Genomic DNA, 26440 nt, shown 5'->3' with positions numbered 1-26440 from the left:
AAAAGTGAAGCAAAGGGATCTTAAGGAATAACTCATTTAATAATTTTTCAGAGAAGGCGTAGGGTTCAGGGGTTGGGGGAGTGGGGGAGGAGGGTTGTGTGTTACAAAAACACATTGAAGGTTGCAGTGAGTTGCAGGGGGTGGGTGGGGGGGGGGGGGGGGGGGCAGTGTCAATGTTAAGATTCTGTTGAGACCATGCTATTTTCTTTATTGTTTCTAAGCTTAACGCTTAAAATTATAGCTTCTTTTTAAAGGTGTTCCCATCGCTACAATTCCTAATACATTTGTATCTGGGGATCTCGGATTCAATGTGACTTTGACGTGTAACGTCACTGGAAACCCCCCGCCTGTTGATGTATACTGGCAGATGAAAGTCAACGAGACAGAACTTAGAACGATATTGGTTGATGAATCCGACTACAGTGGAGTGACCCTGAATGATGCTTCTCTCATCATTATCAAAGCTAGTTTTGACGACAGCGCCGTTTACATCTGTAATGCAAACAATAGTTTAGGGACCGGAAGTAGTTTACCGATAACTCTTAACGTCTCAGCTGTTGCTGGTAAGTAATTTTGGAATGTTTTTACACACGTTCATTACCAGAAAACTACAAATCCAGTATTTATAAACATTTTCAAACCTTCTAAAAATTGGGTATCGATGGTTAAATTACCCATTTCTATAAGGTTTCATACTGTGTATAACTACTGGACTTAAAGTGCTTATAAAGTGACGTCATACATTACTCAAAATCCCAAGACGGAATCCCTGTGAGAAAATACTTCTGCATCATTATAATTGTTTGCTAAATAATTCCTTTACGTCAATGTCAAAAATGACAAAAAGTGAAAAGTTTATTTTTTACAATCCCATAATTTTCTCCGTTGAAGCAAGTGAATTTTCAATTGATAATATAAAATAACCTTTCTATTGATGATGTAACATTTCCAGGGAAACATAACTTTCGTAGTTTTGACCAACCAGAGCGGTTCATTTCTAATATCTACATTGAAATTCGCCGTATTTCTCCAACAAATTGGTATTCATATGGGAAATAACTGTCCCACTGTTGGCTGACTTTTGTTTTATACGAGGCTAATTTCATCAAAACTTATCATAATAGCTCACAAAAACTCTTTAAATAACGAAATTCATTGATAACGTTTATGGTATATACCCACCTAGGTGTCGGCGATGAAGTAGAAAAAAGACTATTGTACTTCTTCAGGCGTTTCCATGAAAATCTTTCTTTTGTTCATATATTTTCCCTAGGTTTATCAAATTCGAGTTTGGATAATGGTGATGTTCATATGATGGTATTTCCTTGTTTTTATAGTGAACTACAATGCAAGCCTGTCATTAAATGAAACATTTAATCCCGAGTTACTCAACACAAGCAGTCAAACGTTTAGAGATAAGGCAGAAGAGTTTTCTAATGCGGTAAGTAGAAAAATTTAAAAACAAGGTGTGGTGTACAGTAAATTCTCAACCCAAGGAGGAGATTCACATCTGTCTAACCCGAGACTTGGCTTTTCTTGGGCTTATACAGTCATGAATTTCCTCTTCAGGTAGGGAGTTCCCTGACCTAACTGGAGGCTTAGCTTCGCCTCAGGTTAGACAGTAGTGAATTTCCGCTTCAGGTAGAGAGTTCCCTGTCCTAACTGAAGGCTTAGCTTCGCCTCAGGTTAGACAGTAGTGAATTTCCGCTTCAGGTAGAGAGTTCCCTGTCCTAACTGAAGGCTTAGCTTCGCCTCAGGTTAGACAGTCGAGAATTTCTTCTTCAGGTAGGGAGTTCCCTGTCCTAACTGAAGGCTTAGCTTCGCCTCAGGTTTGACAATAGTGTATTTCCGCTTCAGGTAGAGAGTTCCCTGTCCTAACTGAAGGCTTAGCTTCGCCTCAGGTTAGACAGTAGTGAATTTCTTCTTCAGGTAGGGAGTTCCCTGTCCTAACTGAAGGTTTAGCTTCGCCTCAGGTTAGACAGTAGTGAATTTCCGCTTCAGGTAGAGAGTTCCCTGTCCTAACTGAAGGCTTAGCTTCGCCTCAGGTTTGACAATAGTGAATTTCCGCTTCAGGTAACTGAAGGCTTAGCTTCCCTCAGGTTAGACAATAGTGAATTTCTTCTTCAGGTAACTGAAGGCTTAGCTTCGCCTCAGGTTAGACAGTAGTGAATTTCCGCTTCAGGTAGAGAGTTCCCTGTCCTAACTGAAGGCTTAGCTTCGCCTCAGGTTTGACAATAGTGAATTTCCGCTTCAGGTAGAGAGTTCCCTGTCCTAACTGAAGGCTTAGCTTCGCCTCAGGTTAGACAGTAGATAATTTCTTCTTCAGGTAGAGAGTTCCCTGTCCTAACTGAAGGCTTAGCTTCGCCTCAGGTTTGACAATAGTGAATTTCCGCTTCAGGTAGGGAGTTCCCTGTCCTAACTGAAGGCTTAGCTTCGCCTCAGGTTAGACAGTAGAGAATTTCCGCTTCAGGTAGAGAGTTCCCTGTCCTAACTGAAGGCTTAGCTTCGCCTCAGGTTAGACAGTCGAGAATTTCTTCTTCAGGTAGGGAGTTCCCTGTCCTAACTGAAGGCTTAGCTTCGCCTCAGGTTTGACAATAGTGAATTTCCGCTTCAGGTAGAGAGTTCCCTGTCCTAACTGAAGGCTTAGCTTCGCCTCAGGTTAGACAGTAGTGAATTTCTTCTTCAGGTAGAGAGTTCCCTGTCCTAACTGAAGGCTTAGCTTCGCCTCAGGTTTGACAATAGTGAATTTCCGCTTCAGGTAGAGAGTTCCCTGTCCTAACTGAAGGCTTAGCTTCGCCTCAGGTTAGACAGTAGTGAATTTCCGCTTCAGGTAGAGAGTTCCCTGTCCTAACTGAAGGCTTAGCTTCGCCTCAGGTTAGACAGTAGTGAATTTCTTCTTCAGGTAGGGAGTTCCCTGTCCTAACTGAAGGCTTAGCTTCGCCTCAGGTTGGCAATAGTGAATTTCCGCTTCAGGTAGAGAGTTCCCTGTCCTAGGTAGAGAGTTCCCTGTCCTAACAGGCTTAGCTTTTCTTCTTCAGGTTAGACAGTAGTAATTTCTTCTTCAGGTAGAGAGTTCCCTGTCCTAACTGAAGGCTTAGCTTCGCCTCAGGTTTGACAATAGTGAATTTCCGCTTCAGGTAGAGAGTTCCCTGTCCTAACTGAAGGCTTAGCTTCGCCTCAGGTTAGACAGTAGAGAATTTCCGCTTCAGGTAGGGAGTTCCCTGTCCTAACTGAAGGCTTAGCTTCGCCTCAGGTTAGACAGTAGATAATTTCTTCTTCAGGTAGAGAGAGTTCCCTGTCCTAACTGAAGGTTTAGCTTCGCCTCAGGTTAGACAGTCGAGAATTTCTTCTTCAGGTAGGGAGTTCCCTGTCCTAACTGAAGGCTTAGCTTCGCCTCAGGTTTGACAATAGTGTATTTCCGCTTCTCGTAGAGAGTTCCCTGTCCTAACTGAAGGCTTAGCTTCGCCTCAGGTTAGACAGTAGTGAATTTCTTCTTCAGGTAGGGAGTTCCCTGTCCTAACTGAAGGCTTAGCTTCGCCTCAGGTTAGACAGTAGATAATTTCTTCTTCAGGTAGAGAGAGTTCCCTGTCCTAACTGAAGGTTTAGCTTCGCCTCAGGTTAGACAGTCGAGAATTTCTTCTTCAGGTAGGGAGTTCCCTGTCCTAACTGAAGGCTTAGCTTCGCCTCAGGTTACAGTAGTGAATTTCAGTTCCCTGTCCTAACTGAAGGCTTAGCTTCGCCTCAGGTTAGACAGTAGATAATTTCTTCTTCAGGTAGGGAGTTCCCTGTCCTAACCTGAGGTTTGGCTTCGTCTCACGTTAGACAGTAGATAATTTCTTCTTCAGGTAGAGAGAGTTCCCTGTCCTAACCGGAGGCTTGGCTTCGCCTCAGGTTAGAAAAGCGTGAAACTCCGCGAGTAAAAAGTTCTCTATCCAAACCTGAAGCTTGACATCGCCTCGGATTAGACAGTCGTGATTCTCCTCCTCGGGTAGATATTTATCTGTCCCATCCTCACCCTTTATCTCCAACATGCTAGAAATATATGAATAACGGGATAAAATTAATACATTCTGACAAATATAGAAACAGGCAAATAGCGACCGTTGTTTTTATCTTGACCGATTTCTAATTTACATTTACGTTGTTAAAAGTCAATAGTGATGATAAATCATTGTCATGTCATTGTTTTAAACATATTTGAATACACAATGATGTTACGGACAAAATGCTCTTCATACTGCCTTGGTATGTACGCATTTTCGAAAGATTTTATTTTTGACGATAGTGACTTACACAAGTTAAAGATGCTTGAAAGGAAATAAAATGACAAGCTTTGACCCACTTTCAAGGGTTTTTTTTTTTTTTTTTTTGTACAAAAGTGATATATTGGTTGTTGGTAACCTTGAGGAATATTATTTACCGGTTGTCGTCAAAAAAGCAGAAAACGTTTATCCTTCTCGAACGCCTGGTTCTATCTTCTTTGAACCTTTTTTTGGGGGTCTTCGTGGTAATTTGTGTTCGCGTTAGTTTTATCTTGGTTTCATCAATTGTGAGTTTGAAGATTCTATGGACATCATTTTGTTGTCTTTGTTTTGTATGAGGTCAAATGTTGATATAACATTTGAACATTAGCACACTTTCAAGGTCAGATGACTCAAACATGTGAATGCATAAGGCAGAACTGCCCAGTCCGTTGAAAACCGAAGAAAAAAGGAAATACTGACATGTCAACAGAATCAAATTCTGTGAAACTAGGGCAAACGTAGTACAAAAGACACACAAGTGAATAGCACCTTTTCACAACTTAGAGTAAGTTATAGTATAGCCAAATAATTAAACTGCATCATACAGCTGTTTCCTCCAAAGTGATCAAAAGCAAAAGTCAATATCAAGACGGGGAGGTAAAGCAGCCCCATAATTAGATATATTTCATGATTTTCAAACATCAGATAATTTTAGAAAAAGCATCAAGTACATGTGTATTTTCTGAATCGTGCCACTATTCAAAGGAATTGAAACGTGGCAAGCACAAACGATTTACATCGAGAATGTTGAAATAATACAAGGTGATTAAGGTCATGTGTTCCGGAAGGATATGCGTCTTCTGCTTCAACGATGACACACGGGAAGTATTTATCGTGCTTAACTTTAATGATCACAGTTAGCTCATTAGATAAAGGTAAGTTACCGTCTACTCTAAGGTAATGACATTGGTATTAGCTGTATTTGATAAAAGTGCATGCAAAGTCAAAGAGATTAAGGGAATGATACAGGACATTGCATATGCAGTCCGTCTGTTTCTGAAGAATTTATGTGGAAAGCGGTATTTGCTATTTATTTATAAATGTGTTATTATTTCTCTCTTTGTATCGTTTTCTTGTAGATGGACAGCACAGTTCTAAGTTCAATAAATGGCACACTGACGCAGGTGATAAGTTTCAGGTAGGTATGACTGTTGAGGATTGTCCCTGATATAACGATTTTTCGTGGAAGTTGTCAGAAATTGACAACTGAAACATATTGATCTTTTCAGGAAATAATTCATTTCGTTAACCTTCTCATTTGGGAATGTAATTTTACTTTTGTATTTGGATTGACCAAGGGTTACATTATGGTTGTCGTCGATGAAGTAGAAGAAGCTTACTCTTTCAGAACAACTTGTTCTATTCGCCAGGTACTTTTTTCATGGATATCCGTGTAAATGTTTCTTCTGTTCATATTTTGGTCGTTTGTTCCGTCGCATTTGAGATAGAATTCAGATTTTATTGACATGTCTGCTGCTTTATTGGATCCTTTTTTGTCTCCAATTCAATATGTTTTTAGGTAGCCTATATCCCTGTTACTAGGTAGTCTATATCCCTGTTACTAGGTGGTCTATATCCCTGTTACTAGGTAGTCTATATCCCTGTTGCTAGGTAGTCTGTATCCCTGTGGTTAGGTAGTCTATATCCTTGTTGTTAGGTAGTCTGTAACCCTGTTGTTAGGTAGTCTATATCCCTGTTGCTAGGTAGTCTGTATCCCTGTGGTTAGGTAGTCTATATCCCTGTTGTTAGGTATTCTATATACCTGTTGTTAGGTAGTCTATATCCCTGTTTTTAGGTATTCTATATCCCTGTTGTTAGGTAGTCTATTTCTCTGTTGTTAGGTAGTCTATATACCTGTTGTTAGGTAGCCTATATCCTTGTTGTTAGGTAGTCTATATCCCTGTTGTTAGGTAGTCTATTTCTCTGTTGTTAGGTGGTCTATATCCCTGTTGTTAGGTAGTCTATTTCTCTGTTGTTAGGTAGTCTATATCCCTGTTGTTAGGTAGTCTATATCCCTGTTGTTAGGTAGTCTATTTCTTTGTTGTTAGGTAGTCTATATCAATATGTTGCTAGGTAGTTTATATCCATGTGTTGCTAGTTAGTCTTTGTCCATGTTGCTAGGTAGCCTCTAACAGTACAATAAGTAGCCTGTATATTGCGATGGAACCTAAGTCGACACACTGAACATAGGCTGAACTTGACGTTATGTTGATATGAAGTACCCTTCCAAAAGAAATGGTCTGATTTTCATCGTACGTTTTAAGGTTTACCATTTATTCCTGTCTGTTGCTGATGTATTTCCGTCCTTTCATAAATTTTGAAAAAAAATGCTGACTGTGACTTTTTTCATTGTTATCTTGTATTCCGTTATCTTGCTTATATTCTACCGTTTATGGAATTGAAATGTTATTTTTTATATTTCAGTAATGGAAGCAGCACGATTGTCGATTTTGTCATCTGGTTCACCAGTAATTTGTTAACGAGAAGTAATACTACAGTTGTGCTGGATGAGAGTATAATCTGGACCGTGATTGCAGATTCTCTGCAGACCATCAGAAATCAGTCAAACACTCCAACAATCATATCATCGATAATTTTAGAATCTGTCCAAGGAATCGTAAAAAGTACTATTAAGTATTACATAAGTCAAATAATTGTTAATTTGACAGAAAAAGGTAGTATAGTAAAATAAAATGTAGTATTGCATGGAAAGCTTTTTATCAATCAAACAGCCAGCAAAACCCTGGTAATAATGTACAAAAGAGCAAAATGTGTGGGAATCTAACTAATGGAGTTAATTAACTTTTTATTAATGCGTTTAATAGTAATACCATATTCATAGATCACTTGGAACTCACATTATTGTACTTTTTTGTTGTGTTTCAGTCTTTGATATGTTTTCGAATATGAGTGACATTCTCCCCCGAAAATCATTCATCCATACATTATTTGTATTAGCTGCCTATTCGTCAGATGTCCGTACATGAATTGTTCATACATTTGATAGATCCATGTACATAACACAGGCTATTTGTTTATTAATCATTTTATATACATTCTACAAAATATTAAATAATCAAATAATATTAACCACCCTTATTGACACGAATTGGAAAACACGTGGGGTGTTCTTGGGGAAGAAAATCGCAGTACGCAGGGAAAACGCACGTGGTCCTGCCACACAATGTGTCTTATTCGATGGGTTTGCAATTCAAAATTATGTGCATGAAACACAGCCATAATTCATCATAGTAGCATTGTAATGTATTTAATGGTTTCCAGCTTGTCCGGAAGTATATTACCATATCCAATCAATCCAGTGCTCGCTTCGTGAAATTGGTATTTTACAGTAACCACTTGTTCACAGATATTGGGTTTAACATGGCATACACTGCAATTACAGGTACCTTGCTGTTCTATAATTGTATTAATCACTTTTAACAATAATCTACCTTCCACATTTGAAAAAAAGTAGTTTTTGTTTATAGTTATTTTTAGCTCATCTCAGTCATCCAAACGTTTGATGCTATTGTACTATTTTGGTTGTCCGTTCATCCATCCTCGCTTTATAATTTTTCTTTGAAATGTTGATAACCTCTAAATCAATATCTTATTGATTCTAATACATCTTTGGTAAAGGGGTTTGATTTATCGCTTTAACCTAAGTCTCACTCATCAGTGCCTGTCTCTGGGCCGACTGAATAGGTAAAATTAATAATCATTTCAGACAGGTTTCATGTCTCAGCATATCAGTGATATATAACAAGATATTCTACTCAACATGTTATTGTGTAGTCTCACTAAGCAACTTTGATCCATCTGAATGCAGTGCTTTACTGATGAGCTTAATATTGTGCAAAAGTTACAATTTTGTTCGAACAATAATCAAAATATCATGATATTACTTCCGTTAAATGAAATGATAATTCTCAATTTACAAATCTCTTATCAGCTGTTAATAAACGTGAAATGTGAACATACTAAAATGGATTCAATTTCAGAGTGAATCTAATCAATGCTGTCTTCCTCTTTTAAAAGAATTAACGGCTGAAAATATAAAAACAAATAGGAAAGTCTAAATTCCTCTATTTCGACCGTACTTGATTTTGTCTGTTGATATTCAATAACTTTATGATTGTTTGTAACATTATTGCATTTTATGTTTACAGAAAGAAATAAGCTCAAACACTTAGGAAATACTTCGCTAATACAGAAACAATTGTTTTGATAAAAAAATGATAATTATCTTAATTATTGAACTTCATATTCTGAAAAGCAGGTTCTAGTGAGTTCATTGTGTCTAAGTTTTACCCAAGTTGTCATTTTCCCCAAAAAAGCATTGAGAAGTCTTTTTCGTACATTTTTTATATATATATATACATATATATAATAAATATGCAAAGTCCATTATCAATCATCTTCGTATTCAAACATGGAAATCATAAAAATCATATCAGTTCTAACATTATAATGCACGTACATCATTATCATCCTTATCATCATCATAATTCTTGCACAAAATGGACCCATGATCGTTCATTCATTCAAAACAATTGATACCGTTCTCCGAAAGATTTATATTGTTTTGGAGTGGACCCTCTTTATTTTTTTTTTTTTTTTGGCTCCTTAACAATATGTAAGGGTTCAGTCTGGTACGACAGTAAAAGTTTTAGTAAAAATTTGATTTTATTTACAGGAATGTGTTAAAAAATCATGTAAATTAATAGAAATTATCATAACTACATGCATATCCTGTATAACTGATTATTTCCCGAGGTATAGATATATATTCACTTTTTCGTGGTACGTGATGTGATCGCGAAAATTTAATAATGAGACTCGTATGGATTTTAATTTTTAGAAATCCCAAATCGTGAAATCATTTTGATCATTTAAAAAAAAAAAGCCAAAACTTTGACCTGTGAAAGATACCAACTATTCAGTACATATTCCTCACAATTTGCTAAAAATTATCTATATTAAAACACAAAAAAAAACCAAATAAAAACAAAAACAAAAAAACAAAAAACAAACAAAAAAAAAAAAAAAAAAAAAAAAAAAAAAAAAAAAAAAACAAAAAAAAAAAAAAAAAAAAAAAACCCAAAAAAAAAAAAAAAAAAAAAAAACAAAAAACAAAAAACAAAAAAAAACCCAATAAATTAGTAAGGAGATATTGTTCCTTCTTTTCTAATTTCGGTGAACATTTATGCCTTATTAGCGGTCACGGGTTTACGCATTTCAGGTGTACATTTCTTTCAAAAGTTAAGCTTTGTTAAGTAAGACTTTGTGCTAACTTGAATCGATTTGATTTCTTTTACTGATATGGCATAAGATGCTTCAATGCTGTAGAAGTGAGTAGGGGTACCATAATGTTGCCAGCTGGCCTATTCTAACGTCAGACTGCGGTTGTCTCAAAATTATATGATGTCAAGAATGTATAAACATTCTAAGCAAACAGAGACCCATTCAGACATCATTCTATAGGCTGGTTAAGGTCCACAGCACAGTGCCAAGGCCGATTTTCGCTCATACACGCATGGTTTCACAGACAGCAGACTGTCACTGCTTTACGAAATGGCTTCTGTTAAAAGTACTTTGGTAGCCGTTCACTTGTAAGGAAGTGTCTTAAAGATGTTAGTTTAAAGATAATTTCCAACCATGTTAGAGACTGATTAAATTAAATAAAAATGAAATATTTTTGCCTCAAATTGAAATAATTCATAGTACTAGTACTATTTTCGAGTAAGATAACGACAGCTATCGGATTCACACATAGGATTTTGAAAGATGTAGGTAGGTGTAGATTATAGGGAAGGTTAATGGTCATCATAGTGATCGAACCTATTATATTTCTTTGTATGCTATGACGTTTAACGTGTTGAAGGCTTGTTGGCACGTGGTTCCATTGTCGTTTACATTGTTCTATTTTGGGAACAGGATGTTATTCACATCGATTGACCAAGCTTTACGTAGCAAGTTTCTTCAATAAAAGAGAAGACAGTGTTACCCTTTACAGTGCGCCTTGTCTATTCTACTCTGTTTTGATTTTGTTTCGTCGAACTGGAGATTCTGTTGACATGTTGGTGTTGTTTGTTGTTGTATCTATTAAAACCAGATGAGTTACATAGGCATGTTGTCCATCTTGTTGAATTATGGAAGGACTCTTTTTCTTGATGATTAAAAATTGTTTTCCATGAAATGATTTTGAAACTTTGATGTTTATTCATATTGTTAAAATAAGGAATTCTGCAAAACAGAAGTGGATTTATCTATGATTCAGAATTTTTTTTTGCTTCTGTATTCATTGAATACATTTGTATTCATTGATCAGTTCTTAATTTGAACTTTTGATCTTATTTCAGACACTCCAAGGACTATATACAGTCCTAACTTTCCACAAAACTACAACAACCATGACAATGTTCTGTGGATTAAAGAAGTAGATCCTGGATATTACATAACTGTAACTTTCATGGTTTTTAAAGTTGAAAATGGCTTCGATAAGCTGAGGATATATGATGGATATAATACGTCTGCACCACTGATTTCAAGGTAAACTGAAAAGTGTGGAAGCTACTGAATACAGTTATAGAGGGGAGCTACATAACCAATTTATACAAAAATAACTTGATAATTCTTTGTAATAAACTGTTGTTACCTTACCCTCTAATATTATCGCAATCCACCATTGTAACCCCCTATGTTGTAAACTCACCCTCTAATATTATCCGAATCCAATATTGTAACCCCCTCTGTTGTAACATAACCCTTTAATGTTACCCTAATCCACTATTATGAACCCCACTGGTGTAAACTGACCCTCTAATATTACCTAAATCCATTATTGTGACCCCCTTCTGTTGTAACCTTACTCATGAACATACCCAATGGTGAAATATCATTGTGACAGCTGTGATAATATTCAACATTCACCATTTTGCACCAAGACACACAACACTCAACATTCAGAATTTTGATATAGCATATCACAATACACAACATTCAACATTCAGAATTTGAATATAGCACACCAAGAAACGCAACATTCAACATTCAGAATGTGAATAAAGCACACTATGACACACAACATTCAACATTCAGAATAGAAGTCTGATCCACTGGTCTCGCATGGAATACAATGTCTCCAAAATGCTTTCAGCATCTCAATGTTTACTGACTCTTCTTATTTTTTTTCAGTTTGTCCGGACATAGTCTTCCTCATCCTGTATCATCCACAGGCAGTGTAATGTTGCTACATTTTACAAGTGATTATTCAATAGTCTACCAAGGGTTTTTTGCCACGTATGCTGCTGTAGTAAAAAGTAAGTCAATAACTGTTCCCATTATACAAATCGTAACAATTGTCAATTTAAGTCAATTTTATTATTTACAAACAAAAGTTTACAAACAAGGGGATTTGACAACAGGTCGATATACAAAGGTATTAGTGTAAATAATAATGGTTCATAACTTGACAGTACTTAGATAAAATTTAATGAAAACTGGTCAAATGTAATGATTTATAAAAGTGTAAGTTTCCAAAGCCTTTACTATGGAAAAACAATTAAGGATCCTGATTGGTCAAAATAAAATATTGTCCAATCATGTTAACGTTTTAGAATGGCAATTACTATTTTCCAAAAGACCTAATGTCATTTAGTTGTCATGATAACCATATAATGCCCATGGAATTTGGAAAATAATTTTAATGGAACTATACAGAAATATTATGAGCCATATGTACAATGTAGGTGTGTATTGAGGTCTGTTCTGCTCATTGCAAATTTTCTTGGGGGCAAATAGTCCATCTTTCCATTTGTCCTTTCATGTCTTTACCTAAGAAAACAAAACCTAATGTATACATTGATTATACTAAGACCGTGAGCAGTACTAAATTCAAGATCCGCAACTGTTTAATTACAGAGTTATTACCCTTTGTTAACTTTTTTTGTCTAGAGCACATCTTTTGCATTAAAACTGTGCTGTGTCCCAAATGAAGGTAGGATAATGAAACTTGTTGTAAACATAGAGGTTCTGCAACGAGTGGTAGTTGATTATCATCGTTATCTAGCTCGAGTTAGTTAATTTTAAAATTTGGAAAAGACACGAGGCTCTGCCGAGTGTCTTTTCTAAATTTGAAAATTAACTAACGAGGTCAAAGGTTGGGAAACCAAAATTACTGCATTTACCAATTACTATCCCCTTTTCCCTCCGCATCACCGATCTTGACCGCTGGCAAGAATGACAGATCGTCACTGTCAGCCATGTTGATGATGGACAGCAGACGATGAAAACAATCGCACGTTGCGAAAGTAGTTCGGGGGCACAGATCATTGTTGGGCCAAATGTCAATGCCTCGTCCAATAATTTGGCTGTCACCAATAATACACTTTTGTATTATGCGTATGAATAAACAATTGATATGGTATTTAATGAATAGTCTGGGCGTGAGATAACATACGCAGGTTATGGTAGAAATTGATTTTACAAAGACTAAGGGCAATGTACTAATGTTAGGGCATACATCTCATTAATAGAGAGTTATTGCACTTTGCGAAAATTTTGTGTCCGGAGCATTAATTGCCTCCATGTAAACTAGTATATTGAAACATGATCTATGTATCAGTCATACAAAATCAAGGTGCAGTGTAGCAAAATCAGTGTCCATGGCCCCTCAGTACACAGTTATTGGCCTTTGTTTAAAGTATGTCTCATGAGGATAGCTCTGCTTACATAAAAAGTAGGATAATGAAACTTGATGTATATATTAGTCATAATTAGAGAAAATGTACTATAACAGATTCAGGGCCCGTAACTTACGTAACATTTTTACATGGTTCAAGTGAATTTAATGAAAATGATCCCTTTAACATAGCTTTTACAGAAATACAATACATATCAATATCATGTTTTATTTTAACTCTTGTAGAATTTATAACTGATTGAAAATGTTCTCAAAAATCACACAATATGTTCAAATGTTGATTGCGTTTTTCTTAAAATTGTTGATTGCGTCCTTGCAGATTTCAATAATAGTTCTGTGCAATCAACATTAAAACCTCACTTTCTGAGTGCGGGAAGGAATATACATTTTAACATGTTGAAATACTGTCCACTGTTTACCGATGCTGTTTCCCCTTCTGATTCAACGAAAAATGGTATAATTTCACCAACCGAACTTAGCATAAACCAGCCAGTCACTTTGTCACCATGCAGGTTCTCTTTGAAATAGTCTGGTTTTTCCTTTCTCCGTACATGGCAGTTCTGCCTGTTAAGTTGTGAATTTAAATAAAAGTGGGATTCATCTGAAAACCATACGCTATCAGTGATACCCATGTTGTTAGTCATCCGATGAGCAAATTGTAGTCTCATTGTAACATCTGTATCCCTCAAATTTTGCATCACTGGGACTTTGTATGAAAACAGATTCAAGTGAAAACCATAACATTCTGTTAACTTTTCCATAGCCAGAGCTTAAATTAGCAGATCCCATATTTTCAATGTCATCTAGCACTTTTCAAACTGACCTCTCTGAAGTTTCCGATATAATCTTCTGAACAACCACAGCGCGCATGCTAGTCTGTGGACGTGCTTGGATCTTTGCCTTCCACAGATCCTGTCTGCTGGAATTTATTTACCAATATCTTTACTTGTTGCTTTGATAGTTTTGCATCGGTTGACTTTCGAAATGAAGTTGGCTATCTCCCTAGCCTTCTGATTTTGTGACGCCATTTTGAAAAAGACTGCAATCAGATGATGTCATAACGACATGACCATGTTTATATTTCCCGTATTTTTCATCTTACACAAAAAATTATAGATATAGCAGGTTAATATAATATCTTACTAAATAATATATCTTAAGTTATAAAAATAATATGTAGCCTTGAAATGGTCACAGAATGTATGAATTACCTGGTAGTTCAAATTATTTCCCTTTAGTTGATATCATGATTTTTATGATGTATAACAGCTATTCAGACATTTACAACTCGTGGTATACATTAAGGCTCTTTATTGGCTATGCTGTTTTCATCAACTTTTTATTAATCTTTTCAGTATATCAGTTACTGAAAGGTATTCTTTTATATACAATGTAATAAATAAATAAATAAATAAACGAAAACAGTATGAATGGTGTTAGGAAATCTAGGATTGGCAAAATATCATGATAACCACTGGTTTTTGTGTAAAAGACCATTGCTTTTTGTATTTCAGGTTGATTTTGGTGGACCTCTATTGTGTTAGAACCAAGAGGTAAAATGGAATTAGTAGGACTCTCACGTTCGGTGCTTCTTCCTGTCTGAACTCAGAATTTACAGACGTCTATGAAAATATAATGTATTATTTGGACTTTATCTATGATAACACTGTAAGTAATTTGTCTCCATTTTGTTAAGGGAGATAACGGGTACAATTTGTGTATACATGTATGTACAAAAGAGTGTCTGTCTTACTGCATGCACGCCTTGTTTACAAAATGTCTCATGGACCTTTGGACAGATGTAGCTCATATTTGAAAAAGATGCAAGTTATTGAAAATCATGAGAAACAATCAGTCTTATTCTTACACTTTCTTAGGAGTCTCTATGTAAATCTTTCTTTTGTTCATATTTTGCCATACTTTCGTTGAATTTATATTTGAAGTAAGACTTTGTGAAATGTCAGCATTTTCTTTGTCGTGTTTTTTCTTCAATGACATAAGCATCACAATGTTATGTCCGGTGTCATCTACTGGCCACAGGTTTATCTGAGTCTTGCATGACTGCCTCTGTGGTCTAGGTCGGGAGTCTTGCTCTAATGTAGCGTTTGAGTAGAATTATTCCCTACTTCAATAAAAATGACTTTGATAACAGGGATAGTTTGGGGGACTCATGTAACAATCTTTGTTACAACTAGAACTTGTTTCATAAGGAGATTCTAGAATAATTCAACATGATTGTTTTTATAAACTGTTGGTTTTTGTATTATTTTTGCAGATCTAGAACAATAAAACGCCCCCTGTGAATTTAGTCCATGGTTTGAAATATAAAAATGCTAAAACATATGAAATTCGTTTATAGAACATGAAATGTCTGATATCGCTAACCGTTTCTGTATTATATATTTTAAAGCATCAGAACACACCCCTGACTAGTTAGGAGATTACGTGTTTTGATTTATAATCAGAAAAGTACATTGCTTTCTGTTCATGCAGGGGAATGAGTGCATATGATATTTGTGCATATGACATCTCAAGATATCATTGACGGTTAACTGTATCTTGACTCCCTCAATTCATAAAAATCTACTAGAATTACCCAATATTTTATCCGGATTTTGAAATTTCAAAATCATGTTATGGACCTAATATTGACACAATAATGTTCAAACATGATATGCAACATCATTTATATACATACGGATGTGAAAGCTATACAATACAAACATAACATAGAACATTATGTATATACATATAGATGTGACAACTATACAATACATACAGATGTGAAAACTATACAATACAAACATAACATAGAACATCATGTATATACATACAGATGATGTAACAATACAATACATACAGATGTGATAACTATACAATGCAAACAAAACATAGAACATCATGTAAATACATACAGATGTGATAACTATACAATACAAACATATGTGATAACTATACAATACATACAGATATGATAACTATACAATACATACAGATGTGATAACTATACAATACATACAGATGTGATAACTATACAATACATACAGATGTGATAACTTTACACTACACCCAGATATGACACCTATGGAGTTGATTGCATGGTCTTTGTTCCTTACAGACATTTCAAATAACTTATTAGCCAACCTGGATTATGAAGTGCTATGGCCAGATGTTAGATTTCTAAACGTTAGCGACATAAGCCTCCATTATAGAAGTCCTTTTTTAACCATTGTATGTATTTCAGTTATGCCAGTTCAATGTAAGGCTGATCAGAAAAACTAATCCAACAGGCGAACACGATAGATTTTGACAAAGAAAGATTGTTATCACTATTCCTTGAGAAGTACTGGATGGTTCTTTCCCAAATTTCTTATATATAGGATTGTTCTTGAAAGACGATAGACGACAGGAAAATATGTAAATCTTAAAGAACAAATAAAGATAAAACAATGGTGGGCACCAATATCATTGCAGGATCTCTTGTTCATTATCTATAATAAACTGTATTTATCTGGCAATATGCTAATATCTAGGATATAGTCCATCCATATAAGTTACTGTTTAGAAGAATAACAATGCTATTTCCACACTCTGACTTTGAATTAATGCTTATTGAATGATAGATTCAGTATACAACCAACACATATATTGCCCCTAGTGAAAAGTTTTGTCTGCGGCAGTCGATGATTACTGATTAGAAGCATGTAAAAATGAATATGTCATATATATTGTAAATGTTAGGTTAAATTATATGAACATCTTGAAATTAATATGAAGTACTTTTGAAAAGAAATTTTGTGTCAAATGTTATATGCACTTGTATACTGAATATCATTAATTTTGTGTATAACCAAATATAGCTTTGTTACGTTCATCTTGTGCCTACCTTCTAATGTGCCATAAAATGGAATAGTTTGACCAAAGATATGTCTTTACATCTAAATCTCAGATGTATCCAGTATGACGGAGGAATTACTTCTTAATTAAGCAATTTATAAATAAAAATATTGAAACAGCAATTAAAGTATTTTTTATTTGTCACGAAACTTTATTCATCATCAAATAAAAAGTTTGTGTGCAAGTGGAACTACATTAGTAGTTCAATCTGACACCAGAATATTTGCAGATAAAAAGTTTGTGTTCAAGTGGCTAAAGTAGACAATGTTGTCATTGGAACTGTCCGATGTGCTAAACTGCTTGGAGTTTAGATTGATAATTATTTATCATGGAATGACCATATTGAATATTTATGTAAGAAACTGTCAAAAAAGATTGGTGTTCTAAAACGTGTTAGAAAATTTATGTTAATTGAAATGTACAAAAAGTGTATACAACTATTGTCCTACCACACGTTATGTATTGTTCTTCTGTTTGGAGTACCCCTTCAAATACCTCACTTACAGAGAAGCTTTTTAAGCTCCAAAAAAGAGCAGCCAGAATTATTTCAAACATAAAAGAAATCATTACTCCAACCTCTCTGCTTTTAAAGAATTTGAACTGGATGCCTATACTTCATTTTTATATTTATTTATATAAGATCCTAAATGATGAGGCTCCTGGATATCTGAAGCAAAATTTATCTACATATGTCAGCCAAATTTCAAGCAGGACAACTCGTTCTCTTAGTTCAAACAAATTATATATTTCTAAGTACAGAACTACTTTCTACAAACGTTCTTTAAAATATTCATACACGTCCCTATGGAATAATCTTAGTGAACAGATCAGGAATGCAACAATTTTTTGTCTTTTAAAAAAACTGTACCTGAAAAAATATTTTAATCCAACTTCATAAAATGTTTTCGTCAATTATTGGCTCATCTGTGATAGTACTGTATTGATTTTGTATTGTGTATTTAATTATTTCATAAATCATATCCATTATGCCCAGAAAACTTTTGATATTTAATTTGATATTTAGTTTTTTATGCAACCAAATGATGAACTGTTCTTATCCATACTTACTGAGGTATCTTATTTAATACATTATGTATATCATGTATTGTCATGTCAACATGTTAATGTTCTGTATTCGTCTGTAATGTGCTGATGTAAATATGTGTTTCATAGTGCCATATTGTAAACACGCAAGTCTAAATATGCTACCCGGTTTAAATAAAAGAATTTATTATTATTTATTAATTATTATTATTGTACTTAAGGATGACAAAGAGGCTTAGTGTACTTTTATATGCTTCCTCACGCCAACATGCTTCATCTTTTCATATGATATTCTCAGCAATCAACATAAAGATATTCTGTGTTACCGCAAGCCTTAGCCAGAGCTCTTTAATACCACTAAATGTTGAAAAAATTGTATTGTTTGTTGTTTTTTATTTGGTTTGAGAGGGTAATTGTGAATAGTTAACATACTATATACTATATCCTTAACAGGTGAGTAAGACAGGAAAAGTCATTAGGAATATTGAAAAAAATGGCGAAACCGTAACATCAAACAAGTTTCTTGCTAAATGACACAACCACGTCAGCGCAGGACAGTCTGTTCTCAGATAATCTAGAATTTTGTGTACCTAGGTTTGTTACATTATCATGCCACCTGTAGAATGTTTCTATCAAGCATGAAATATCCATGACATACTATATACTGAGGATGGTTTGACACCCCACATTGATCATATCTTGTCCCTGTCTATCTTTATTTGATATTTCCGATTCCCCACTTGTCAAAGAGACAAAAGCAACAAGCCTACAACATTTGTGTGTAAAAACGCCTTAATTTGACAACTGTAGATAACATTCTGAGAAACAGATAAGATGTCAGAACATAAAACTGGTCTTAATAACATATTTCTCTTTATATGTTAAAGCCTTATATACCAGTACTTTAATGGTTAATGTAATGATTTTTCATTACATTAAGCATTGCCACTGCTACACTTCGTGTGATAATTTTCAGCCCACCATCATCAGATAGTGGGATATTTAAATCGCTCTGCGTTCCAGGTCCGTGGTCCATCCATCCGTCAATCCGTCATCTGTCCGTCTATCTGTAATCAATTTTTGTTATCGATATTTTCTGAGAAATACTCGATGGATATGTAGGTTCCTCTTGGTCCCTAGTTGTGCCCATGTAATTGTGGGACTGATAAAAAAAAAACAAAATGATCTTGGAATTTTTCAATGAAGTTTGTTATCACTATTTCTTGAGAAGTACTGGATGCCTCTTTCTTAACTTTCATAGGTCGGTTTCCCTTGTACCCTAGTAATTTGCCTGTTTGATTTTGGTGCTGATCAGGAAAAAACAAAATGGCCCACAAGCGTCCATCTTGAATTTTGGCTTCGAAAGTTTTCTTTAGAACTACTCTATAGATCTTTCTCAAATTTCATCGGTTCTTTTAGGTTCCTCATTGTGCCTGTTTGAGTTCAGAAAAAACAATATGGCCGACAGGCAACCATTTTAGATTTTGCCTAATAAACTTTGTTAACGCCATTTCTTAAGAAGTATTGAATTGATATCTCTCAAATTTCATACATATGTTTCTGTTGGTCTCTCCCTGTGACCGTTTGATTTTGGGACTGATCAGAAGAAACAAAGTGGCTTCCAGGTAGCCAATTTGGATTTGACAGGTAAATATTGTCATCGCTTATTCTGCAAAGGGATGTTCAAATGTCTTATCAAAAGAGGAAAATAGAGAAGAGAAAAGATCCAACTTTCGAAGGGCATATAAAGATGAAACAATGATGGGCGCCAAGATCCTCTGGGATCTCTTATTTTATCACATTAAGCGTGACGACTACTACACTTAGTGAAACAAACAAAAAATTCAAATTAAGCTAATGTAACAATTGTTTACAACGATAACCGTCGATATTTTACCAGATAGTGTATGCTCCCGTCAAGTTCGTCTGCAGCTAGAAGAAAGTCCATAAAGACAAAGCAAAAGCAAGACATTTTACCACAACACATTTTGTTCACGCAAATTAGCAAGTTTGAACTGTCATGTTATTGCTTTTAGGGGTTGTTAACAGATCAACGATCATACTCAATAATATAAGGTGTACCAAATGACAGTCTTTAATAATGTACTATTTTATCCAACTACTAATTGTTTACGAACTACGATTTAAGTCATGAACATAAATGACGATTCTTTTTTAATTTTATATATGAAATGAAGTAGGTCAAATTCAGGGACAAGTCTCAATTTTTGCATAAAAAAGTCAACATACGATATATAGCAATGCTATAACACCCTTTTAAAATGCAGTATGGGTTAAGTCATACCCTTTGATATGCAATACAGTGTAACACATATGATAGGATATTGCCATCCTATATTTCTTCTCCTCTAAGCTTTCCGATGTAGGGCTGCTCTCATATTGATAGTTAAAACATTTCAAAGTACCAGTCTAGAAAATGTATGAAATAAAAATAGTAGATATGTTTATTAACTGTAGGGACTGCATTTTAACTGTTACCACTATCGTTATAGTTATTACATTAATGGTAAGGACTATATTGTAACCACTACCACTATTGGTATAAATATCATAATAACAGTATGTTTATTCATGTAAGTCAAAAATCTTCACCAGGTGAAAGCGATAGGCCGTAAATATCACACTTTCATTTGTGATCTTTAAGGGTTTCTATGATGGTGGGCTTTTCAAATCACCTAAATTCCGTGGTTTGTCCGTCCGTCGTCTGTCTACCCATCCATAAACAATATTTGCTATCGCTATTTTCTTCACAGGTACTGGGTAGATCTTAAGATTTTAAGGTTTTAAGGCTGATAAGAAAAACAAAATGGCCGATAGGCTGCAATATTGGGATTTTTTTTATTTATTTTTTAGTTTAAACATATTTTATTGCCAAAATAAATTTGAACAAGGGAATTGGGCACAAGTTATTACAACTTATTGGAGCCCTCTCCCATCATAAATTTTCAAATACATGCTTATAAAGAGATAGGCTTAAAGATAAATGATACATATTAAGCATTCACACACAGACATAAATACATCATCGTGTAAGACTCTTTTAAAACCGTTTGCTGGATTTAATGAAAGTTTGCACATGTGTAAAGACAAAATAGTTTAGGTCCTCAGAAAAATCAATACTATCAAAAAAAAGCTCTAAATTCAAATCTACTTCTAATGCAGCCAAATTTTGAAACAAAGTGCGTCTTTCATTTCTGAAAGTTTGACACTCAAAGAAGAAGTGAAAGGCATTCTCAAATGGATGTCCACAGGAGCAAACTGGATTTTTTTAGCAAGATTTACTCGATAAAGATCGTATTTAAGGGAACTACAACTGTGTCTAAGTTAAGTATGTATTATGTTTAACTTCCATTCACCATAGCTGAAATAGATACGTGGGGATTGTTGTGTATTTAAAGTAAGTACTGTGAGGTTTTAAACAAATTTATGGAAGGCTGTGACCGTACAGAGAAATCTAACAAATTCCAGCTACGAAGTGTAGAAGGTATAAAGGAAAGGTTTGTAAGAGAAAGCCCAAATAAAGGAACTCTATAATCATTGTTATTTCTAAGATTGTATCGGTTATTATCTGCAACAATAGGTGACAAGAGATCGTTTAAATAATCTGGAGTTAGCTTGTTATGCATTTTAAATAAAAGTTGAAGTTTTCTTCGTTTTCGACGATTCGAAAGTGTATCTAAACCAGTTTCAAAATGTAAATCTTCTATACGTGCATAAGAGGGAAGGCCAGTTATAATACGAGTAGCTTCTCTTTGGGCTTTCTCTAATTTATCTGATTCAGTATTAGTGCAACCGTCCCACAATTCACACGCATACTCTAAAATTGGTAAAATAAAAGCTTTGTAAATTTTAAGAGACTATTTCTATTTAACAAATATTTCAACCTTCTTAAGACATTGATTTTCTTCCTAACAGATATATATGTAGCATTGATATGATCCCCCCGTTTTGCGCTATAATTAAAATATACCCTCAAATGTCTATGATGATCAGTAAAATTCAAATCTTTCCCATCTAACTCCAAGTCTAAAGCATCATCTATGTCAATCGAATTAGAAATAAATATTACCTCAGTTTTGTCTGGATTGAAAGTAACCAACCAAGTTTTAGCCCAAAATTTTAAAGAATCAAGATCCCTATTTAAGACAGTTTGGATTTCAAGACATGATGAGGAAGACTTTAATAAAGAAGTGTCGTCTGCAAAAAGACGAGCAGATGATTCAAGCACATCGGCAATATAATTTATGTATATAAGAAACAAAAGTGGTCCAAGAATGGAACCTTGAGGAACCCCTACTGAGTTTGAACCTAATTGAGAATAAACACTATTCAGGAAAACCTCCTGCTGCCTATTAAATACATAGTTGTCTTCCCACGTAAATAGCTCACCACAAAGTCCGTAAGATTTTAATTTTACCATCAAACCTTTATGCCAAACACGATCGGATGCTTTAGAAATATCACAGAAAAACTATACATACATGTTTTTTTCTCTTCAATAGCAATACAAATATTGTGATAAATTTCAATGAGCTGATGTACAGTAGAATGTGCATGCACAAAGCCAGACTGGTGTTTATAAAACAATTAATTTTCTACGAAATAATTATGTTGATGTTTGAAAATAACTCGCTCAAAGACTTTTCCAACAGTAGATAAAAGAGAAATCGGTCTATAGTTAGAGGGAGAATGCCTGTCACTTTTTTAAAACAGTGGCATAACTTTTGCTACTTTCCAATTGGCTGGAAATATACCTGACGATAAAAGACATGTTAAAAATAATTTCAAGTGGAATACAAACAGTTTGTGATGTATTTCTGAACATATGATGACTGATCCCATTATCACCCGAGGCCTTTCCAAGCTTCAATATCTGTAAAACATCACGGATTTCATTTCTATCTACTCTTACAGAACTTAACGTTTTGTTGGTTTTAGACTCAACTACAGGAACTGCTGTGTTTCTATCATCGCCTTGTTTAATATTACAAAAATATTCATTTAATAAGTCTTCATCATTAGTAACATCATTATTAGTATGAGGATCTACAAGAGAAAGGAATAGATTGTCAAGTTCCAGTTGAATTCATTAACCTTTTAATAAGTCTCCAATAAGATTTTGGATCAGAAGACACAAACGTAAAACCGGCAAAATCAGTTCATTCTGAAGAAGGTTTGATATGATCTAATGAAACATGATTCCAGCACCGATCTGTTACTAGAAATAAGTCCCGCTTACTACATTTACACGTATTTATAGACCTGTCGTAGACAATTATTTTCTTTTCCGAAACGAACTATAATCGCCACTGAAGTCAGCCTCAATAAAACGTTTAGCACCGGTTGAACATCCACAAACATGCAGATGATTCAGCACATGATTGGTGTCGTCTGCTAAGAAAGCACAAATATGAAAGTGAGTAATCGATGCCCAAATTTGCTTAAAATTGATTACATGAAAGAGTTTTGACGACTCACAATATAATCTAGCCGCTGTCAATTCTTCTTTTCATTAAACATTTTGATAGTTTCATGATAACGAAGCAGTAATGTTAGCAATCCTGAAGTGGCGTCACTAAGGTTACAGCAGTAGCGTCGTTTTTATCTCAGTCTAATATGTAATTAAACGTAGAACATAAAATTCTAAAAACAGCTGTAACGTTACACATTGTAAAGTATAAGTAAAGTCGAATACTGGTCAATATCAAAGACGCGACTTATTTTGTGCCTCTAAAGACGGGGCTTATAATTTGTACCACGTCACATGGAGTCTATGATTATTTAATTTGTACCTCTGAAAGTAGAGCCTATAATCTGTGCCACTAAAGGTAGAGCCTATAATTTGTGCCTCGACAGGTGGAGCCTATAATCTGTGCCACTAAAAGTAGAGCCTATAATTTGTGCCTCGACAGGTGGAGTCCATAATCTGTGCCACTAAAAGTAGAGCCTATAATTTGTGCCTCGACAGGTGGAGTCCATAATCTGTGCCACTAAAGGTAGAGTCTATAATTTGTGCCTCGACAGGTGAAGTCTATAATCTGTGCCACTAAAGGTAAGGCCTATAATTTGTGCCTCGGCAGGTGGAGCCTATAATCTGTGCCACTAAAGTTAGAGCCTATAAGGTAGAGGTTTTAATTTGTGCCTCGACAGGTGGAGCCTATAATCTGTGCCACTAAAAGTAGAGCCTATAAGGTAGAGGTTATAATTTGTGCTTCGACAGGTGGAGTCTATAATTTGTGCCACTAAAGGTAGGGCCTATAAGGTAGAGCCTTATAATTTGTGCCTCGACAGGTGGAGTCTATAATCTGTGCCACTAAAAGTAGAGCCTATAATGTTTGAGCATGTAATCTTATTCAATGTCTTATTTATTCCACATGAAGCCTGTTCTCTGGAGTTGTGTGGCGCTACTTTTTTCTCTCCGGCTTCTACCTAGAGGTGGAGGCTCACTCCTGTTACGGTGATGGCATGTCATGTGTAGATCGAGGAGGAAAAAAATATGAATATACTATCATTGACATGTGCATTCAACAAAACTGACGCTCCAAGACAAACGTTTCATTTGAAAAATTATTTTCAATATCAAGCAATTATATTAACGAGGCATTTAATTTGTTGCTTAAACAATAAGATTTGTTTATAAAAAAGTAACAGTGTCAGTCTAAAGACAAATGGAACACTGCTGTATTTTGTTATGTGGTACTTAAAAGTAACAAGATTTACTATCGATATATCAGTATTAAATAACAACGATCTCCTGAATAACAACAATTTCCTCGCATAACTACTTCAACCAACAAACTTGCTTGAGTCACAAAGAATCATGGTACTGTTCATTGTGGTAAAATAAAAGTTATACAAAGCGCCGAAACGAAGGCGTCGACAAAATCAAGTTTGGAACTGACATAAAGAAATGAGCATTAATGAAGGACAAATAAATGTATACATTTTATACATGAATTTTTGTTTGTAATACAATCAGCCCCTTCGAGCTGGGCTTTAAGGTGAGTGTATTCTGTGTTATGATGCTAGCGTCTATGTAGTTGTGTTCAGATGACCATTGCCATCTGCCTAAAAAACAACAAACACCATAGCCTCACTTCCATGATTTTTCCATGCACACAAAACAGAATGAGGTGTTGGAGAGAGAACCAATAGATTGCATCACGTAAAATATAACACAGGTAGTTAAGGCACATTTCAAAGTAAATAAGTGACCCAAAATGTTTGCCATATTAATATGTAGATAATCAGTTGTGACAACATAACTTCATAATGTTTAAACAAATAACATCACATTTAAAACCATATACTTTAAAACTAGAATAACAACAAAACAGTCGACTGATATAAGGAAAAAATGGTCAATTTGTAAATCTTGATGTTTCATATCACATTTTTAGATCTAAATCTTTACATACAAATTCGTGTTTGTTGTTGAAAGGGAATACCACTTTTATATTAAAATTTTTTTCTTTGAAAGAAACCATTCAGGTCAGTACAGCGGATCACTACTTGGTGATTCTGCCTATCCTACCAGACGATTTATGATGACGTCATACAACACTCCATTAATTCAACAACAATACAAGTTCAAATATTTGAGAACACGTTTGAGAAACATCATTTTGAGAAATTATCAACTAAGTACGTACTCAAGTTGAGAATTTGGAGTTGAGAATCCAAAATTTAAGAAGTTTCGAGATCATGGGGCCTGGTCACAAAGTGTTATCGAGTTGAAACAGTATTCGGTGGTTTTGAAAGAAAATCGAGAAATTCACAAGCTTTACGATATCCATATATATGTTGTATAAGTTTAGTGAGTTTTTGTATTGTTCAGATACATTGATGATACGTTGATTATATACGATTGTTTAATTCCTGTACCTTGTCCAGCTCTGTTGCCGATATAAACGTTGTGTTAAAATGTGTTTCCCATATAGTTAGAACTATTCTGTGATAGCACTTCGTGTAAACGAAACTCCGCCGTATTTGTTTTACCATCAGTTTAGTAAGTGACAATTGAAACGCATCCCAAGTTTGACCCATTTGCCTTTCAACTGTGAACAATCCTGATTTTACTGTGAACTCTCATTAAATTTTCTCGCAATCAATTGTCATATTTTTTTTCTTAATATTTTGGATATGTCGAAAAGGCCTTATATTCATACAGAAGACTGATCATTAGTTCGGTAGTTTCCACATTTCAATTTATCTGAAAACTAAAGATAAAAATAGCATTTCAAAGTACTGATATTGAAAAACATTCATCCAATACATTAGTATGAACATTTCCCTGCAAATTATGAACGGTACGCTAAACATATAAACTAAATACAATAAATCCGGTACACTGCACCATTTGAAATTACCAAGTTTTATTTCGAATGTAGCTTGTTTGAGAATTAATACAGTATGAAGTCCATCTATTTTTCATAACTTCTAATTAACATATTAGAGACCGCTTAACAAT

The 26440-nt window shown here is 34.8% G+C and overlaps 1 protein-coding gene across 1 annotated transcript in view; it reads left to right on the top strand.

Moving 5' to 3' along the window:
• Nucleotides 1-14527, top strand: part of LOC132555256 (mucin-17-like) — a 60575-nt gene extending 46048 nt beyond the window's left edge. The window contains exons 27-34 of the mRNA XM_060219605.1: nt 255-563; nt 1338-1441; nt 5384-5442; nt 6729-6928; nt 7191-7283; nt 10667-10856; nt 11502-11626; nt 14523-14527. Of these exons, the coding sequence (XP_060075588.1) occupies nt 255-563; nt 1338-1441; nt 5384-5442; nt 6729-6928; nt 7191-7283; nt 10667-10856; nt 11502-11626; nt 14523-14527 (1085 nt within the window). The remainder of the gene's footprint in view (nt 1-254; nt 564-1337; nt 1442-5383; nt 5443-6728; nt 6929-7190; nt 7284-10666; nt 10857-11501; nt 11627-14522) is intronic.
• Nucleotides 14528-26440: the final 11913 nt, after the last annotated feature.

Source organism: Ylistrum balloti, unplaced genomic scaffold (assembly GCF_031769215.1).
Source record: "Ylistrum balloti isolate Yb309-2 unplaced genomic scaffold, AGI_CSIRO_Ybal_v1 Utg370466, whole genome shotgun sequence".
NCBI classification, from domain to species: Eukaryota; Metazoa; Mollusca; class Bivalvia; order Pectinida; family Pectinidae; genus Ylistrum; species Ylistrum balloti.
This window is presented reverse-complemented; position numbering and strand designations above follow the sequence as displayed.